Source organism: Phascolarctos cinereus, unplaced genomic scaffold, assembly GCF_003287225.1.
Source record: "Phascolarctos cinereus isolate Bilbo 61053 unplaced genomic scaffold, phaCin_HiC Scaffold_726;HRSCAF=1367, whole genome shotgun sequence".
Classification (NCBI taxonomy): Eukaryota; Metazoa; Chordata; class Mammalia; order Diprotodontia; family Phascolarctidae; genus Phascolarctos; species Phascolarctos cinereus.
In genome coordinates this window covers 281351813-281372210 of record NW_027556098.1, presented here as the reverse complement: position 1 = coordinate 281372210, position 20398 = coordinate 281351813, and the positions used below count along the sequence as shown (strand labels likewise).

Sequence of the window (20398 nt, the reverse complement as noted above, 5' to 3'; positions counted from 1 at the left end):
TCTCACTTAAAAAAAAAGTGGTGTTAAGTAGCATGAGTATTATTTTCCCCATTTTACAGATGAAGGAATAAAGATTTAAAAGGGACTCTAAGAGATATGTCCAGCCTCAAAGCAAGGACAGAAACTCAGGTTTTCTGACCCAAAGACAAGGATACCATCTTCCCTCTTAGCAGCTTAGTAAATACCTGATGAAGTAACGATTTTTCTTAGAAAAAGGTTTTTTAGAAACCCAGGAGTTATTCTGCAAAGTGATGACAATAAAAAGTCATCTGTAAGCAGATGGAAAAACAGCAAAGAAGCAGATGGAGACAGGGGTGACATTTTTTAAAAAGGAAAATGTGCTTAAGTAATATATATTTGTAGCAATAGCCTATGTTTATATAGACCTTTAAATCAGTATGTCACAGATCTACATTTTTATCATGGTGGAAACTCCCACCTCCAACACACCTACCTCTAACTTAGTAGATAACCTCTGAGTGGGTCCCACTGCTAGTGTCAGAGGCAAAATTTGAACCCATCTTCCTGATTCCAGGGCCAATATTCTATCTTCAATGCCAAACCATCTCTTTTATAGTTACAAGTTTCCAAAATGTTTCTCCTCATCACACTATAACATAGGCTCACAAGATGATAGATTTAGAGATAGAGACCTATGAGGCCATTTTATATAAGAGGAATTCAAAGCTCAGAGAATATAACTGACCTGTCCATGGTTACACAGCTAGTCTCTCAGGCAGATTTCCAAGTTTAAGCCTTCTAAGTACCATATTTTCTCTATTATGTCACCCTGATAGTGTGGTTACTCTTATCCCCACTTTCCAGATGAAAAAACTGAGGCACATCGTGGTTAAGTGACTTTGTCATAGTCATAGAGCTAGTAAGCAGCTGCATTAGCACACAGATTTACGTTTCTTGACTACAAGGCCAGGGACCCCTCTAAATCACATTCTCTCTTATAGCTAGCTCTTTGAGGTCAATCCTGCTTCCTTTATGTATTATACTATAATTTAATTCATCTTATATATGTATGTGTGTATCCATATCCCCTAAATTTTCATCTTAATTCCATAGTTTTTTGTGATCTGTTTTTTTTTTTCTTTTCAGTTGAGACATTTCCCATTCAATGTACAACATTTAGCAAGGCATTATTCTCACCAGACTGTTGACTTCAAAAAAAAAAAAAAAGAAAAAAGAAAAAAAAAGAGAAAAAGAAAATTGAGCCATACATTAACTATGTTATGCAAATGAAAGTCAGCTGCTCTGTGAATTTAATCACAGAAAGTGACCATAGAGTGGGTAATAAAATCTACACAGTCCAATAGGAAAACGTGGAGAATCCTATTATTTCCAATAATTCAAACACCAGCACCCAGAATTTAATATAAATTGAATTGAATCCTACACACAACTCTTTGTAGATTTTGTCTGTCGATAAGACACTTTCATAAAACCCAGCAAGCTAAAAATACAGACTGAAGCCCATTTTCATTTTCATTTCATTCTCTTTTCAATGAAACACTGCAATGGTAGTAACACCACATAAATATTTATCAAACTCCATAACTCTTTGTACTGCAATGCTAAATGAAAGTATCCTTCAACCTGCATGCAAAAATCCTACATAACAGTTTCACAAAACCAAAATGAGATTCAAGTCACTTGAAGGAACAGAAAAATACATTTAATAAATATATATATATATATATATGTGTGTGTGTGTGTGTGTGTATGTGCATTTGAATTTCACTGCCTTTCTGTGCATCCTAGAGTTCATTCATCCCTACACTCATTTATTCATTCACTAAGAAAAAACTCATTAAACAACTACTATATGCAACGAACTGGGTAGTACACTGAGAAATTAAAGAAATGAGACTAGGAAATAATCCCTACCCTCAGAGAGCGTATATTTTGGCAGGGCACATGAGATGTGTATACTGACAAATATAACAGAAATTAAGAGTCTGAGTCATGTATGAGAGGAAAACCAGGATATTATTAGGTTTGTGGTCACCAGGTATCACAATTTCTAAATGTCACTGAATATTTATGATGTCAAAAAAAGATCCAAAAGCAGTTGTGATTGATGATGTTTTCATGGCAACTTTATAACTGAGCACATAACTTTATATGTTTATACACATAAGGGACCCTAAGACCACAGGAGGCAAGATAAACCAATCTTTTTTAAATATTAAGAACTGTTTCCTATTTCAGACAGAAAGGCCACACATAGAGAAAAGGCCACAAAACTTTCCAAACTGTTGCCTTACCCCATTATTAGGATTATTTAATTAAGGTTGTCATTATTTTTTTTATCACTGACTACTTACAATACGAAGAGAGAGAGCTTGATACACAATGCAGATGTTATTACAGATTCTAACCAACAGGTTTTCCATTAAAACCCAAACTGCCTCCAACCAACAGCTCAGAAAAGGTCAAGAAGAAGGCACCTGATGAAAGGAGTAATAAAAACATGCTATTCACTCTTTCCCAGAAACATCTAATCCTTTTCCCCACCTGGCTTATATGACAACTACTAAGTTCATCTGAATGTAAGACAGTGTTCGAGGCTCCTCGGGGAAACATTATTTTCATTCTGGAATAATTAGGGGAGAGAAGTCTAGAGTGAAGGCTAAAAATCCACAGCCATGGAAAGTCCCTGCTGTCACTGGCTCATAATTCCATTCCCTTTGGTTTGGTCTGGACCCAAATGGAAATTTGAGGGGCAAGTCTGGGCCAGAATTCAATGAGCCTCTTTTGAGTTTGGTGAGTTGGGGTAAAAATGTCACTTTTTAAAACGAATGGTGTGGGGGAGGGAAGTCATTCAAGCTGGGCTTCTAAATAACTCTGAAACTGCCAAGCGCCATCTGTCTTCCTCCTTGACTCATCACTGAGGAGTTACCAAAGAAGTTTGCGGGAATACAGCTAAGGAGAGTAGGCGTCACAAATCATACGAAATGGGAAGTCTGGTGCCTCAGCACATGAGGGAAAGGAGGTTTTTATTGCATTACATTAGGCAATGGATTGGATGCTACAAGAGTTAACTTTGACTTCCTCATACCAAAATTGGTGCTTTCATCCTTGACAAAACTCAGGGACTGTAGTCATCCCCCTTCTCTCTTCCCTGATTGTCATTCATTCACTGGTCCAACTTTCCCTGAAGCACCCTCCACCCCCATCCCCTTCCCCAATCTACTGTGCTAGGTACTGAGAGCAATACAAAGAGCCAGCCATCCCAGGAGGAGAGAGAAACCATAGACACAGAAATTTAATAGAATTTCATAAAATCCTTGAGGGCAAGAACTGGTTTTGCACAATGGTTTACCCAAGGTAGGTGCTTAATAAATGCATAATGAATTCAGCTGAGTAGCTATAATACAAGATAGGCATTTGTTAGAGTTATGGGGTGCTCAGAAGAGAGATCATTTCTGGCTAGATCTATCAACAAAAACTCATTTGGCTTTTTTTCCCTCACATTAGCTTAGAAAACAGGGACCTTTTTTTGCCTGTCTTTGTATCCCTAGTGCTTTAGCACAGTGCCTGACACATAGCAAACACTTAATACGTTCTCGTTAACTAACAAAAATGCTCATTATTTTCTGGAGGATGTGGCATTTGGGGAGTGACAAGAAGAATAGGAATGAACAGGGGAGGGAGAGAAGAAGAAGGCCACTAGGGACATAAGGAAAAGTTGGAACAAACACACTGAAACACAGGGAGACTTTTGGATAACAGCAAGTGGTACAGTCTGGGCAGAACACAGGGCTCGTGAATCTAAGCAGTATGAGATAAGTGGGGGAGGTAGTATGGGAACAAATTGTGGATGGCTCTAATACTAAGCTAAAGATCATGCTTCTTCCTACTGGAAACTTACCCTGCAGGCACTGAAGTGTTTGAAGAAAGCAATAAGGGGATTCAAGCTATGCCTCAGGAAAGACCAATGAAGTCTAATAGAAAGGGCACCATACTGGGAGTCAGAACACCTGGGTCCTAGTTCTGGCTATTATTTCTTTGTTATGTCACCTTGGGCAGATCACTTCAACCTTGATCTTCTGTTTTCCTCATCTGAAATACAAATGGTTTGCCCTAAATCAGGGGTTCTTATACTGGGAGTCACAGACTACCCCCTTTCATAAGGGATCCATGAGGATTCATGTATACATTTCATGGGGTCCATGAACTTGAATGGGGAGGGAATAATTACTCCCTACCCTTTAATTTCCTTTATAGTCCTATGAATTTTCTTTTATGCATTTAAAACATTTTCTAAGGAGTCCATGAACTTCACCAGACTGTGAAAGGGGTCACACACACACACACACAGACAGAGGTTAAGAATCCCTATCCTAAATGAACACTAGATCCTACTCAGGACCAAAATATTATAATTATAAAGGAATCTGGCAGCAACAAGAAAGATGAAGTAGAGTCAGTAGGCAAGGCAACCATTTAAGAAATTTTTATTGCAGAAGATCTGAACTAGCCCTGTGATAATGGGATCACAAAGAACATATAATAGTACCTCCAAAAAGGTATTTCTCTGAGTCTTCAACCTATGAATGAATACCGAAGCTATGCCAATGGAGACAGGACAAGCTCTGGCGGGTTCTACCTAGGCGGAATGGCTTTCCACTATTATATCACAGTCTACCCAAAGCTTATGTCTGCCATGGGTGGGGCCTTCCTAGCTAAGTAAAGAGAAGCTAATCACCAGGAGAATGGCTACTGGATAATAAACAATTTGGCCACAGCAACCCGTGAAGTACAAATACACAAATATGGATGTGTGTGTGTCTGTGTGCATATATATATATGTATATATACACATAAAAATTTATGTATATATTTATACATATTTGTATAGAATTTGTATATAGAATGACCCTGATTCCTGCATGGTCCCCTTCTTCACCCATAATGGAAAGAAGGTGGTAGACCAGGGATAGATAATGCTTAGATAAGATTTATCCAGGATGAGGTACATGAGGTGTAATCTTCACTAGAAGTTGTAACTGTACCAGTGAGAACACAGTTGTACTGAAGCAGGGAAGTATATGAAATTCTTAGGCTTTCGCCCCCATTATCATCACCACCATTTCTAAGTGGGGACAAACCGTCTTCTGCTGATACGGACCTAGCCCTGAAATTATAGAAGTTTGGAAAACACAGGTTGGAGAAGCTGAAGCCCTATTCATTTCCATTTCCTCCCTTCCTCCCTTTAAAAGCAAAAAAAAAAAAAGGGAGGATTTCTGGTAGCAGTGCTATAAAAATTCACATTGCAATATATGAGACTCAATATTTGTCATCAAGAATGAGCACAGCATTTGTTGAGATGGACTGTACCACTACAACCTCAAGTATGTAGCTTCTACAAACAATGCCGTCTCAGTTATCATTATGCACAATGCATACAGAGATGCCCAATGACTTGTAACTCATCAAACAGCCCCAAATGGGAGGGCACCCTTGATTTCTGGTGATATTGCTGTCAACGTAAATACATGTCTTTCTTTATTCCCTCTCTCTTTCCCTCTTCTCTCTTCCCCTTCTGACTTCCCCTGCACTCCTACGATTTCATTGGCAAGGAAATTCCTGGTGTGAAAATTACCTCCATCAAAGCACATCAGCAATCCTTCTGTAACTGAGTCTTAGAGAATTGTGCAATGAGAGGTTAAGTGAATTGCCATCATCACAAATCCAGAATGAGTCAGAGGCAGAATTTAAGGCTATACCATGATGGCTCTCTATTTTAAAAGCCAAATTTGTTAAAGCTAAGGGTTCTGTTGTTAAAACTTTCTATGCAAAAATATTCAATCTGCAACATGTTAAAGTTCAGAGATATCATTAGGGAATAACGATCCTGAATTGGTGTTGCATAGCATTTGAGGTAATATATTCATTTGTAGGGGGCAGCTGGGCGGTGCAGTGGTCAGAGTACAGGACCTAGAGTCAGGAAGACTCATCTCCCTGAGTTCAAATCTGGCGTCAGATGCTTACTAGCTGTATGACCCTGGACAAGTCGCTTAACGCTGTTTTCCCATTTGCCTCAGTTTCCTCATCTATAAAACAAGCTGGAGAAAAAAATGTTAGGGGCAGCTAGGTGGCACAGTGAATAGTGCTCTGGCCTTGGAGTCAGGAGGACCTGAGTTCAAATCCAGCCTCAGACACTTAACACTAGTTGTGTGACCTTGGGCAAGTCACTTAACCCCGACTGCCTCACCAAAGAAAAGAAAAGAAAAGAAAAGAAAAGAAAAGAAAAGAAAAGAAAAGAAAAGAAAAGAAAAGAAAAGAAAAGAAAAAGAAAGAAATGTCATCCTACTCCCATATCCTTGCCAAGAAAACCCCAAATGGGGTCATAAAGTGCCAGACATGGCTGAACAGCAACAAATCCATTTGTAGAGAAGTTTTATACAAAAGTGACAAGAAGTCCTCCAAGAACTCACTCAAATGCATGTTCTTGTCAACGTGATAGGTATTTGATACTAGGGTCACTCTTTAATGACACAGCACACTATGAGGAAAAAAGGCCTTTCTTACCACACAGGGAAATTGGCTATTATTATAAAAGGTTTAAAAGTACTTTTATATTGTAAAATTATGATAGAATTCCAGAAGGTTACTACTCTGATGAAACCTACAAGATGATTCATTAAAGGGAACCTAGAGAATAGCTGCTCACAAAATAACAGCTCATTCATATAGCACTTAAGAGTTACAAAATGTTTTGCACAGGTTACCTAATTAGATCTACAGGACAGTGGGGGTTTGGGGAGAGAAATAAGTATTGTCCATATTTTGCACATTCAAGAACTGAGGCTCTGAGGAGTGAATGACCCTTGTCTTCTAGCTTAATTGGAAATAAAGAAATGATAATTCATTCTTACAGCCAAGATCTAAATATCTACTGACCTCACAAAAACTCTCTAACTAGAAACAGGAATTAAGTAAGAATCCTAGCTAGAGATTCAGGGCTCAAAACAAAGAGAAGCAATCTCTTTCTGGTAGTGCAAAGGTGTTGAGGAAATGTAGCTCTTGGGACAGGGGTGCCATTAAGCCACTTCCGAAGGTCAGAAGGGGAGCTAGGTGCTAATCTAGTATAAACAGACTAAAAAGCTGACCATCCTATGATCTTTCTGTTTTATAAACATGGCCATCTGTATTTTATTGCTATTTTTTGTGTTTTCTTTGGATTTATTTGTCTTGCTAAAAGGAGATTTGTCTTCCTTAAAGAAATGCATTTGTGCTCACTTAGGCAAGAAGACATGGTGGTATACGGGTCACCTTGAAGGCTTAGTTGAGGGGCAGGCATGGCTATGTAAGCCACAGGCCCCTCTAAGAACAGTTTTCAGGGTTCTAAGGCTATTATAATTCAATACTTTAACAGATTCATGACCTCCCCAAGGCGACGACTTCCTCAAACAGTACAGATCCCACCTTTTCCATATCTTCTCATCCTATACAATTTTCATCAACGTCCAGTCAAAATCGGAGTAATTAGTCAATCAGTCAACAGACATTTATTAAGTATTTACTATGTATGGGTCTGGCTCAGTGTTAAGCACTGATACTTCAGAGGGAGAATATTCACAAGAGCAAAGGCAAATAGGTAGGAATATAATGCAAGTTTTCAGTGAATGGAAAGACATATAATTTAATTGAAAACAGAGAAGGATTTCCCCTAATAATATACGTAATTTCTTTGTTTATCCAGGACTACCAGTTTCACATCACCAACCTGCCTAATGGCCATCTCAAAGTGGATGTTCTATAGACATCTCAAACTCAACATATACAAAATGGAAGTCATTATCTTCCTCCCTTCCCCCCTCTTCTGAATTTTTCTATTACTGATGAGAGCACTACTGTCATCATTGGGAGACCCCAATCATCTAGGCTCAAACTTTTGGTGCTGTCCTTAACTGTTCACCCAAATTCACAGATATATTATCACACGTATATAAATACACACACACATACACACACACACACACACATATATAAATCTGTGTGTACATGTATACATATATATATACATAAACCTCTGAGTTGTGATATATATTAGTGTTGCAGCACACATTAAAAATGAAATCTCTGTAGGAAAAAAAAAATTGATTAAACTGCATCTTCCAGACTAGTGATTTAAATCATAATCAAATCCACTCTAGTTGGAGCTCTAGTTAATCCATTTAAAATGCATACAATTAAACACTTATTAAATGTCAGTATACAGTAAAAAATTTCAAGGTATGGTTCTTTTTCCTGAGTTCCAAGTAAAAGCAAAACTATAATGTAAGGGGGGGAAAATTTAAAAAAGAATTTAGCAATGCAAATGTAGCGTAATAGATCCACATCCTGATTGTTCTCATTTCTAGTGCTTACAGAGCAACAAGAAGGTATTTTTGTATGAAGAAGAGTGTTAGAAAATGATCCCCAATTAAGACTAGAGAATTATGTAGATTTTTGAGACTGAAAAAGAAAGGAAGAGGTTTGCTTTAAAAGGTAGCAGACAAAGAAAGAAATAGCACCTTACATAAAAGCAATAATCTGGGACACATTTTATTCTGGGTCCCCAACTAAATTTAGGGACAAGGGTCAAACCTCTGAACGGCTGAACTCAATCATTGGTTAGCAACATAAACCCAAATGAGGTTGGGTCACTCTGTCTAAAAGGCCCAGAGAAATCCAGTGTATCCTTTGAGGAAAGACTCATTAACTGCAGAAAGAGTAAACAGCCTGGTGCCTCAAATGCAATTCAAACTGTGACTTTTAGCACTTCACCAGAGCAAAGGGCTGATGAATCATTCAATAGTGCTTAAGCTATTGCTAAGCCAACAGCATCATGCTAATGACTTCTCATGTTGGACAACTGATTGCCAAACTTATCCTCAACACTGCCTCAAGTTGGCAAGAATCCAAGCAATCATTCTGAGTCAGCTTCCAGGGGCTTATAGGTTGCTAATTAGCTAATTCTTGCAGAGGTGAGAGGGGAAGCAGCAACGTGGTTGTGAATGTTATTATATAGACAATATAATTTTCAGGAAAGATTTCAACACCCAAATCAAAATCTCTATTTCTTACAAGGAGAAGGAGATAGTGATATTAATAAGAAGATAAAAAGGCTATACAATGAAGGAAAGAACAGAATAAGTCCCATGAGTTTAAAAAATTAAAAGTCTCTTATAAACAGCTGATTAATTCAAAACTTATGGAAAGATTCCTTGACCATTAGAATGTAAGCTTCTTGAGGGCAGGTAATGGTTTGGGTTTTGTTTGTCTTTCTATCCCTCCACATCTAGCATTAAATACTAGAGATGATGGAAGGAAGGAAGGGAGGGATGGAGGGAGAGAGGCAGGCAAAGATAGAAATATAAATAGATAAATAGATGTAGACATATGATGGATGCATAGATACAGACATACAGATAGACAGATACATAGATAGACAGATAGATACATAGATACATAGATAGACAGACAGATAGACAGATAAAGCATTTATTGTTTACTATGTATACCAGATCCTGTGTTAAGATCCTAGAATAAAAATACAAGCAAAAAAGACTACTACCCTCGAGGAGCTTACCAATCAAGTACAACAGCATATAGTAGGCGTTTAATAAATGGTTCTCAGATTTGTTGATCTCAGAAGATGTAGTTTCTGGTCCCATATTTATGACTTCCTAGTTCTGTGACTATAGGTAGATCACTTCCCTCTCTGAGCCCATTCCCCTCCCATCATTCGTAAAATAAAGATAATAACAGCAGTGGTCCTGCCTGTACTTCAAAAAATTATCTGGAGAATGAATGAGATAATGTGCATGAAAGAACTCAGAAAACTGTGGAGCTCTTCATATATGCAAGATAATGGAAGTACTGTAATTAATATTGTTAGTAGTGTCAAATACATTTTTATAACTTAGAACTCAACTGAGGAAGTGCAGGGGAATGGGAGCGGTGGTGGGTGTTGTGAACAGAGAGAAGATGGTTATTTATTTTTTAAACATAAATGAAAGCCATAATACTCTCAGAGCCAAAAATTAAAAGGGCAGCTTTTCAATCCATGTAATTGTAATTATATATGCATTTTACATTCTAACACTCAGGATGAGGAGGAAAAAATACTATTTATACACACACACACACACATACATACAAATAAACAAATGATGAAAACCTAGCCCCTTCTCACCTAACCATTCCAACACTTTTTTTCCATTAAAAGGGCAGAAGACGGAATTTCTTTTAAAAAAACACAACAAAATAATTTTCTTGTGGCTTGATGTAGTTTTATAGATAGGGCTGAAAAGAGAATGGGGCTAGCAAGTCCTGGACATTCCCCTTTATGCTCACCCAAGTCCAGGGTCTTCTACTACAGTAGCCTTATAGGCTCTACAATCAAAAAGCAGCTGAAACACATCGTCAGGTCTATCCCTATAGCAGCTTATGGTAGCGTGACCAGGGAAGTTCATATGTAATAATAGCTGGCATTTATATAGCTTTTCACTATTTGCACAGAACTTTACAAAAATCATCTCATTTTATCCTCACAACAACCCTAAGACGTAGGTGCTATTATAAGACCCATTTTTCAGATCAGAAAACTGATCTGCCCAGGATCATATAGCTAGTAAGTACATGAGGCAAAAACTGAACTCAAGCCTTCCTGACTCCAAGGACCCATGGTGCCAGTTTCACTGAGAGGCTGACTGATATGCTAGACTTTTTGTTTTCATTTCTACACAGTTATAATTCCAGGATTCAACTATATTTTCCTCATGTGCTACAAATCAGTCATTCATTTATTCAATCAGTCAACAAGAGGTTACTAAACTCTTATCATGTACTAGATACTTTGCTAAGCACTTTTACTTAAAAAAAAAAATGGTAAAAATACTGTCCCTGTCCTCATTGAATTCATTCTGTTGGAGGAGACAACATGGAAGTAACTATAATAAGAATCAGACAGAGTAGACAGAGCACAGTTTTAGAGGGAAGACACTAGAAGCAGTAGGGGGACTAAGGGAGGATTCTTGCAGAAGGTACGATTTGAGCTTATTACTAAAAGTAGCCAGAAAAACTAAGAGATAGAGATAAGGAAGGAGGACATTCTAAGCATGGAGGACAGCCAGGTCACAACTCAACTGTGGCCTAACACATCAACAAATAATATATAATAAAATTTGCTTGATTTCAGGCTTCAATGCGCTACATAATTACTTTAATCATCTGCTTCATTTTGGCTACAAAAACATAGGTTCATTGATTTATTCTCAGCTAACATGGCCTTAGAGGATATCAAATACAACTCTCTCATTTCATGGATGAAGAAGCTGAGGCACAGAGAGGTTGTGACTTACCCAAGATTCAAAATCAAGCCTACTTGACTCCAATTTCATGATTTTATCCAGTATCGTCTATGCCTAGGAAACTGTTACTTGGAATTGGGGGCTAAACCTAAAATTTAGGTATTTCACAGGTATTTCTTTTTGAATATGTTGGCTAGTTCTGCTGAACTGGTATTTCCTCCCTCCGTTTTCTTCTTTGTTATAAGAGAAGGCAGGAGGAGGGAGAAGGGAGAGGCAGAGTAGAAAGGGAGGAATACATTGGAAAACATTGTTGATATAAAAACAAAAGATACAAATAAAATTTATTTTTAAAATATATTAATGTGAAGTTGATATTGGGTGGGCAAAAGATGATACATTATCTACTCCAAAGGTATATACTTTTAGAATACTTCCCCTTAATAAGGACAGAGCCTAGACCTGTGATTTTATTAGTATAGGGAGCTCCCAGGTAAAGCAATAAAATTTCTTCTACCAACACAAGTCAGTACTTCCTCTGCAAGTCATATTCATAAAGAGGTGTCCAGAGTACTGAGGTTAAGTGACTTGCCTAAGGTCATGCAGCCAGTCTGGACCTGAACTTAAGTCTTCCAGGCAGTGAGACTAGCTGTCCAGTATACTAAGCTGCCTCTTACCCTTTTTAATTTAATTTAAGTAAAATCTCTCTCTTTCATACTACATTTGTGCTAGTAATATTGATGGTTATTATAACACTTAGAATTTAAAGAATGGTCATCAAAATTCCCTGGGCATCTACTAGGTATAAGATACTGTGTTTTGTTTCAAGGACTTTGTAGAATACTGGGATGACAAAGCTGGCCTTAAGAAACTTATAATCTAGATGAGATGATCAGTTAGATATGCACTATTATCAGAGGAAAAATTAGATTTATGTATGTGAATATATACTTGTTTACACATTTATACTTGACACAGAAAAATACACGAATACAAACATAACTCCATGCATATATGGAAGGCCGAATGGGTTACAATGGAGCCACTATAGTAGAGGAATCATATCTGCTCATCTTTAAAAAATGCATTTCTTATAGAAAATTAATTTGAATAGCAAAACCTAAATTATCCAACTTCATATCAGTCTATGTATGTGTGTACACACACACACACACACACACACACACACACACACACACGATTAAGACCAGGTTATCTTAGAGCACGCTGAATGTCAGTACTTATTGTTTAAAGCTGTAATAGGTCCATGAAAAATGATAGAAACCAAACAATTGATTCAATATCATTACAGAAAAAAGCACCATGGCAAAAGGAAGAAGTAGGATATGAAATCCATTTGAGAATCCATTTCACACTTCTAATTTAAAGCCAATTCTGCCATAATTTACTTTACTGGGTCCCTATATTTTCATGAGGGTCAAGAGTGCAATCAACAGAGGTGACAATAGTTATTTGCAGCTATCAAAAGATAAAGTGGCAGCAGTAACTGAGCCAGTGACTAATAAAAATCCTGGGGCTCCCACAGAAAACTGAATTACTAAATCAAAAAGCCCTCTCCTGTAGCCCCCATGTGAACGCTATAACAAAAGCTTTTAACATGTGTCAACTTGGCATCAAATGCATGTTTGCAATTTAACTGAGTTCAGTACAATGAAGTTGGATTCACTGGTGCATAAACCCATCATTTTGCTTCTCCATGAACATTTACAGAAGGTAAAGCAATCACTTTGGCCTTTAAGTTAAAACTTACCACTTTCGTCATCAATGTTAAACCTTCCGAGACCACTGCCATCCCTGACAGAATACTGGATCTCTCCATCCCTTCCAGAATCCTCATCTCTCGCTGTCACCTGCAGCACACTTGTTCCAATACGAGAGTTTTCCTTTACCGATCCAACAACAGCAAAGTCTGGGAAATAGGGAGTGTGAAGGTTTTCATTGACGTCCACCACTTCCACCTCCACAAAGGAAACAGATGACAAAGATACTGGGCGCCCTTTGTCTTTTGCACGGACAGTGAGGTTGTAGAACTGCTGTTTCTCATAATCAAGCTCCCTGCTCAAACGAATGGCACCACTGGCTTTATCAATTTCAAATCTCCCATTGTAGTCATTCACCAAGGAGTAACGCACTTGACCTCCCAAGCCAAGGTCTGGATCATGGGTTTCCAACCATGCAATGACTGTGCCAACTGGAAGATCTTCAAGGACCTTCACACTGTAGCTAATAGGTATAAAAGTAGGGGAGCAATCATTGACATCATCCAAGAAAACCTTAAGAGTAACCACAGAAAACTGCTGCTGGCCACTCTCAGATTTGTCCCTGGCCTCTATTTTTAAAGAGTAGTTTGCTTTGGATTCTCGGTCCAGTTGATCAGCTACATAAACTATCCCAGTTGAACTGTTGATGGAAAACTGCTGTGCATCTGTTAATACCGAGTAAGTCACTTCACCATTAGATCCCAAGTCTTTATCCCTGGCTTCGACTTGAATGATCTCAGTACCAATACTTGAACTTTCTAGAATATTAACAGAATAACTCTCCTGCAAGAAAATGGGCCTGTTGTCATTGGCGTCCTCCACATTAACAGTCAGTAACCTCCATGAGGATTTCTGGGGCTTTCCTAAATCATAAATTGTAATGTTAAGAAGGTAAAGGTTGTCTGCTCTCTGTCCATTGGCATCAGAACTTTAAGCTGACCTGTTTCCATGTCAATGTTGAAGCAACTATCTGTATTACCATCGGAGATTGTGAAAACAACCTTTCCGTTGAAGCCAGAGTCTGCATCAAAGGCTTTTATTTTCAAGATGTTAGCACCAACTGGCAGGTCCTCCTTGACAGCAATATCAGAAGGAAAGGATTTGTCAAAATGGGGTCCCTGCCTATTAACAGAATAAAAGTCAAGAAACCCATCTTCTGAATTCAACTTCCCATTGGCTTTTGCTTTGATGAGAAGTTTCTCTGCTAACTTTTGCGCCACTCGAGTTTCTCTACAAGTGAAGCTTTTAGAAGACACTTTTCCCTGTAAGACTGAAATGTTAACAAACATGGCATCTGCAAAATTCTCCCCATCAGTGGCTGTGATCCTGAGGCCAAAGTTACCATTCTTTACACCAGAGTTAATCAAGGACTGTTTAAGCTGTAAGACACCTGAGTCAGGATTTAAATAAAAAAAACCAAGTTCATTTCCAGAGATGATTTTGTACTTTACCAGTTCCAATTCATCAATATCTATTGCTGACACAGCAGTAATGTGTCCCCCAACAGGGAAGTCATATGAAATGACTCCCTGGCAGGCCACTTTTTCAAACAAGGGTCTGTTGTCATTGACATTTCCTATGCGAATGGTCACATTGACCTCACTTTCATGTCGATAAGGTGAACCCCAGTCAGAGGCCCTCACAATGAACCTGTAACTTTCTGGAGAGGATTCAAAATCTAGTTCCTCAGTGGTACGAATAATACCTGTAAACTGGTTAATGGCAAATGGTAATGCACTGAGGCTGGCGATACTGTATGTGATATACCCATTCTCTCCCTTGTCCTTATCAGAAGCGGAAACAGACAACACGCTTGTGCCCACAGGCACACTCTCATTAACAAAAGCTTCATAGGATGGCTGCTGGAATTCAGGAGTATGATCATTGGCATCTTCTAAGCTGACGGTAACTTGCGCTTTCAAATCACCTTCTTTGTTTGACACCCCTAGCTCATAAACTTCTTTCTTGATGACATCCAGGGGCTGCGCTGTGACTATTAGACCAGACCTTGGATTAATCTTAAAATACTCTGCATCCTCACCAGGAGATATTCTGTATTCCACCCCTGGTGGCTCTGGGCTCAGTTTAACAATAGCAACCACAACTCCAGGAGGTGAAAACTCACTAATGGTGACATTGTAGGTTTCCTTCTCGAATCTGATGGGGATGTTATCTCTCTGGGGACTGGCAATATGGACTACTTTTACCGCCGAAAACTTCTGCGGAGAACCTTTGTCCTTTGCTTGAAGAGTGAGATTGTAGCCATAGGGAAAGCCCTCCCAGTCAATTGACTTCCGCTCCTTAATTTTGTACTCATTCATCCATTTCCCTTCCTTCACTAAGAGAAACTGTTCCAAAGGATCTCCAGCCACAATGGAAATTGATTCAATCTCTCCATTTGCACCCTCATCTAGGTCATCAACATTAACCACTGCATATGTGGGCTCCTTGTCCAATGGGAAGGGGATGTGTGTGACCACACTGATAGTTGGCGCATGTTCATTGATCCGTTCAATATGAACATAAAGCTTTGCTGTGCTGCTGACACCATTGTTACCATAAAGTTTCATCCCCCGGTCCACTGCCAAAACTTCAAGGTCATACCTGTTCTTCTCATCATAGTTTAACCTCCCACTTAGAGAGATTACACCACTTGTAGGGTGAACAGAAAAGAGGTCGACTTTGTTTTTAAAGTAATAGTAGAATTCACCATTAGAACCAATGTCAGCATCGGTAGCTGTTACCTGGGCGATGCTAGTCCTTAAAGGTGTGCTTTCTGCTATCGTAACAGAGTATGTTGTTGGTGAAAACAAAGGTCTCAAATCATTCATATCCAAAACTTGTATATTCACTTTGGTCCATGCTTCTAGATCCTCTCCTCTGACAGAACCTTTTACAATCAATAAATAATTGTCCTGTATTTCTCTATTCAGTATGGCAGAATTGCCACCTTTAGTTCTTATTCTGAGGAAACAGAAGTCTGCAATGATGACTTCTTCTGCTTTGAAGAAGCCTTCTTCATCCCCAGACACTATTCTGTATTTGATGTCCCAGGAAAGATCTGACAAGATGATACCCATTCTGCTCTGGCTGTTGACATAGGTCCTTGCTGCTGAGTTCTCATACACTGTAGCATTATAAATGGAATGTGTAAAGTGGAAGCCCAGAGGTCCTGTCCCTGGGAGACCCTGGGAAACACTGGCCAAAAGCTTGAGAAGGAGGAGTATGAGGCAAGAGGGAGAAGGTCCTGTGCCCATACAGCAGCCCATAGTTATATCCATCACATCATTCTTTCATCCTGGGGGGAAAAAGACAGAGAAAAATAAGTGAATCTAAAAGGAAATCAGCAAGAGGAGAATGCATAGGTGTGTTTGTGTGTATATGTATATGTGTGTGTGCTGAGAAGTGATGTGTTTTATTACATGTCGAATACAGTAAAACATGAGCCCATATCAAATATTTGGAAATCTAACAAGATTGCAAGTAATTCAAAATATACTAAGTCCACAAAGAGATGCTATACTACCAGCATTTTGCCCTTCTTTTTTGATTGATTGCGTTTATTTTTAAATAGCAATGTTCATAAGCAATTTACTGCCAAAAAAAGCTCAGTAGAATAATCTATCCATCGATATATCTATTCATCCATCCATCAATCCATTTATCCCTGGAAGCAAAAGACCAAAAGCATCTAACTCCAAAGGGCCTGCAAACATTTCATTCAATAAAACCCATTAGCAAATGGAACTATATGGGGGGTGGTAAATGAAACATTAGTGATTTAGATGTGCACTTAAGGAATTAACAATGGAACTTCCGACTATCCTGTTAGTCACCACAGAGCTTCCAGTCCTCAGGTATGGCACCTCTACCAAATGGACTTACCAAAAAAGAATCAAAGTTGAAACATGTAAAAATGGTCCGCTAGTCAGTCAGTTAACGTTTATTAAGTACCTATTATGTGACAGGCACTGTGCTAAGGCAAAAGATAGCCCCTGCCCTCAAGGAACTAACTATGTAACGGAGGAGACAACATGCAAACAACCATGTACAAACAAGCTATATACATGTTAAAGTAGAGATAATCAAAAGTGAGAAGCTACTAGAATTAAGGAGGATAATGAATCAGTTCTTGCAGAAGTTAGGATTCTGGCTAGACTGGAAGGAAGCCAACCAAGGCGGAAGGCAGAGATGAGGGGAGAGAGGGAGAGGGAGAGAGAAAGGGGGGGAAGGAGAGGGAGAGAGACAGAGACAGAGACAGAGAGAGAAACAGACAGAGACAGAGGAAGGGAGGGAGAGGGAGAGATAAAGGGGGGAAGGAGAGGGAGAGAGACAGAGACAGAGAGAGTGAGACAGACAGAGACAGAGGAAGGGAGGGAGAGGGAAAGGGAGAGGGAAAGGGAAGGGGAGAGGGAGAGGGAGAGGGAGAGGGAGAGGGAGGGGAGAGGGAGAGGAGAGGGAGAGGGAGGGGAGAGAGAGAGGGAGAGGGAGAGGGAGAAGGAGAGAGAAAGGGGGGGAAGGAGAGGGAGAGAGAGACAGAGACAGAGAGACAAACAGATAGAGACATAGGAAGGGAGGGAGAGGGAGAGGGAGAAGGAGAGGAAAGGGGGGGAAGGAGAGAGAGAGAGAGACAGAGGAAGGGAGGGAGAGGGAGAGATAAAGGGGGGAAGGAGAGGGAGAGAGACAGAGACAGAGACAGACAAAAAGAGACAGAGAGAGGGAGGGAGAGGGAAAGAGAAGGGGTGGGGAGGCAGGGAGGGAGACAGAGAGAGATCCCTAGGCATGTGGGACAGTGAAAATGCCTGGAGTCTGGAGGTGGAATGTCTTATTCAAAGAAGAGCAAGGAGGCCTGTGCCACTGGTTCACAGACAAAGCAATAAGCTATCAGAACACAGCAAAATGTTCACGTGGAGCATGTGCTCAGCTCAATATCCATGATAGTGACCTCTGACCTGGACCATCTCCTTCCTGACTTATCTACCACATGGACCTCCCCTTCCCTGTACTTAGTTCATCTGGCATTAGAAATGCGGCTCTGGTGCTCATAGACTACAATTCCCAATAACGTTCTCTGAAAACCTGAGTTGAATGAAGCTCCTCCTCCTTCCTCTCTTCCTCCTGCTGATTACACAAGGGTGTAATGGAAAAAGTACTAATCCTAGGTCAGAGGACATGGGTTTGAATATTATTCGACCCCTTACTGACTTGTAGGCAGCTACATGGTGCAGTTTATAGAGCACTTGGCCTTAGCTTCATGAGTTCAAATCTGGCCCCAGACACTTACTAGCTGTGTGACACCAGGCTGGTCATTTAACCCTGTTTGCCTCAGTTTCCTTAACTGTAAAACAATCTGGAGACGGTAATGGTAAACCACTCCAGCATCTTTACCAAGAAAACTCCCAAATGGGGTCATAAAGAGTCAGATGCAACTGAACAACAACCACCTTACTGATTGTGATCTTGGGACAAGTCATTTTTCCCTCTCTCCTGCTTTCCACCCTTAGCACTGTTTCCTCACTTATACAATGAAGAGATTAAATTAAATTATTTTTATGTGTCCTAGTCTAATTTCTGTGATCCTATGAAAACTAACTTGCTTTCTTATAGACTATACTCAGCTAACCCCCTCTAACAATATGTTCTTTAGCTCCTTCCCTGTCTACCATGATCCCAACTGTGACATTCTGACACAAATCCAGTGAGCTGAACCCCTAAGAACTTCTAGCTTAAGCCTGATTAGGATACAGATACTTTTGCTTCTTTCATATGCACTTCTGAAATCAGTTTTCTATATTTTATCAGTACAATAACAAATTTCTACAAAAGTAATTGAAGACAACTGGACTCCAGCATTCCAGATTTTTAGGTCCCAGCGGTTGGGCATTTTCTCCTAGAAAAATTCATCTTACATATTCTTCTCTTTACCTCTTCTATTTGGTAAAATTTAGCCCACAGTTCAAGACTTCAATACTTTATAATGGATCTTTGATCCTACTGTTCAGTCATTTTTCAGTTGTATCTGACTCTTAGTAACCCCATCTGTTTTTTTTTTCAGCAGAGATACTGAAGGGTTTGCCACTTCCTTCTCCAGCTCATTTTACAGATGAGGCAATTGAGGCAAACAGGGTTAAGTGACCTTCCCAAAATCACATAGCTAGTAAGTGTCACCAAGACGTGTCTTCCTGACTTCAGGCCCAGAACTCTATCCACCATACCACCTAGCTGCCCTCTTTGGTCCCAAAGCAAATCATCTTTGCTCGCTCTTGCTCTCTCTAGCTCTCTCTCTCTCTCTTTGTGACTCTTTTCTGCATCCTCCCATAAATCATTCATCCAATATCCTGCAGGCCTTCCTCTAGAATTTTTGACTTTGTATGGTGAGCCCCAGAGAAGCCCATGATTTGTCCATCAGCGATTCCTCAACTCTTTCACTAGCTTTTCCCACTCCCTTCTACCCTCTTTTTCACAATTCTTATCAAGTTTCAAACTAGCCTTGCTTCTTCCAAGCTTGAAAATTCACAGAGGTGGTCTCTAATTTCCCCTACAATGCATCGCTAAGTACAAGTCTCAAAACAGATTTCAGTAAAGCAAAATCCTGACTGTGCTTGTCCTTTATCTTCACAGCACATGCATGCTCACCTGTCAAGGCAGGTAAAGACAGAAGGAGGTGACATATGGGTCCTGAAGCATCAGCATTGCCCAAGTAGATTGACAAAATGTGAAGTAGGGAAAAGGGATCTGACTCTCAAAACTCATGAGAGCCTTACTTAATTCAATTTAATTTCCTATACAACTGTTGAAACACAGTCCATCTGTCCCTATACAATGCTTAAAGTTCTCAGTTTATGAGGTGAATGTGTGGTGAGCTGAAGCAAAAAGTGAGATTCAGGAAACAAATGTACAATGGCAGCTCCTAACCCTTCTCTATAGGTTGGGTTAGGGGTGGGGGCGCTTTTAGGGCATGCCTGGCAGTTCAGGCAAAGTAAACCTGGTTTACATGTGTGTAAGGCTGTATGGTTTACAGAATACTTTCATAATCATTACATCGTTGAATTTTTGCAATAAACCTGCAAGGCAAACAAGACATTTAGCATTCACATTTCACAGGTGAGGACGCTGAGAGGTTATGGACTTGTTGGTGACATGTGATTGGCAAATAAATTACAGAGCCCAGTTGTTAACTCTGTTTCCCAACTCTAGGGATCTTTCTGCTCCACCATGCTTTTCCTAGGTTATCCTACCTGATTCTCACAACAGCCCTGTGGAGTTAGCTAGGCATATGTCACAGGACCAAAATACCTAGGGTTG

At 39.6% G+C, this 20398-nt stretch overlaps 1 protein-coding gene across 1 annotated transcript in view; it reads right to left on the bottom strand.

Moving 5' to 3' along the window:
* Positions 1-16386, bottom strand: part of LOC144454380 (protocadherin Fat 3-like) — a 180993-nt gene extending 164607 nt beyond the window's left edge. Inside the window, 2 exon segments of the mRNA XM_078146184.1 lie at positions 13084-13992; positions 13995-16386. Of these exon segments, the coding sequence (XP_078002310.1) occupies positions 13084-13992; positions 13995-16374 (3289 nt within the window). The 5' untranslated portion in view covers positions 16375-16386.
* Positions 16387-20398: the final 4012 nt, after the last annotated feature.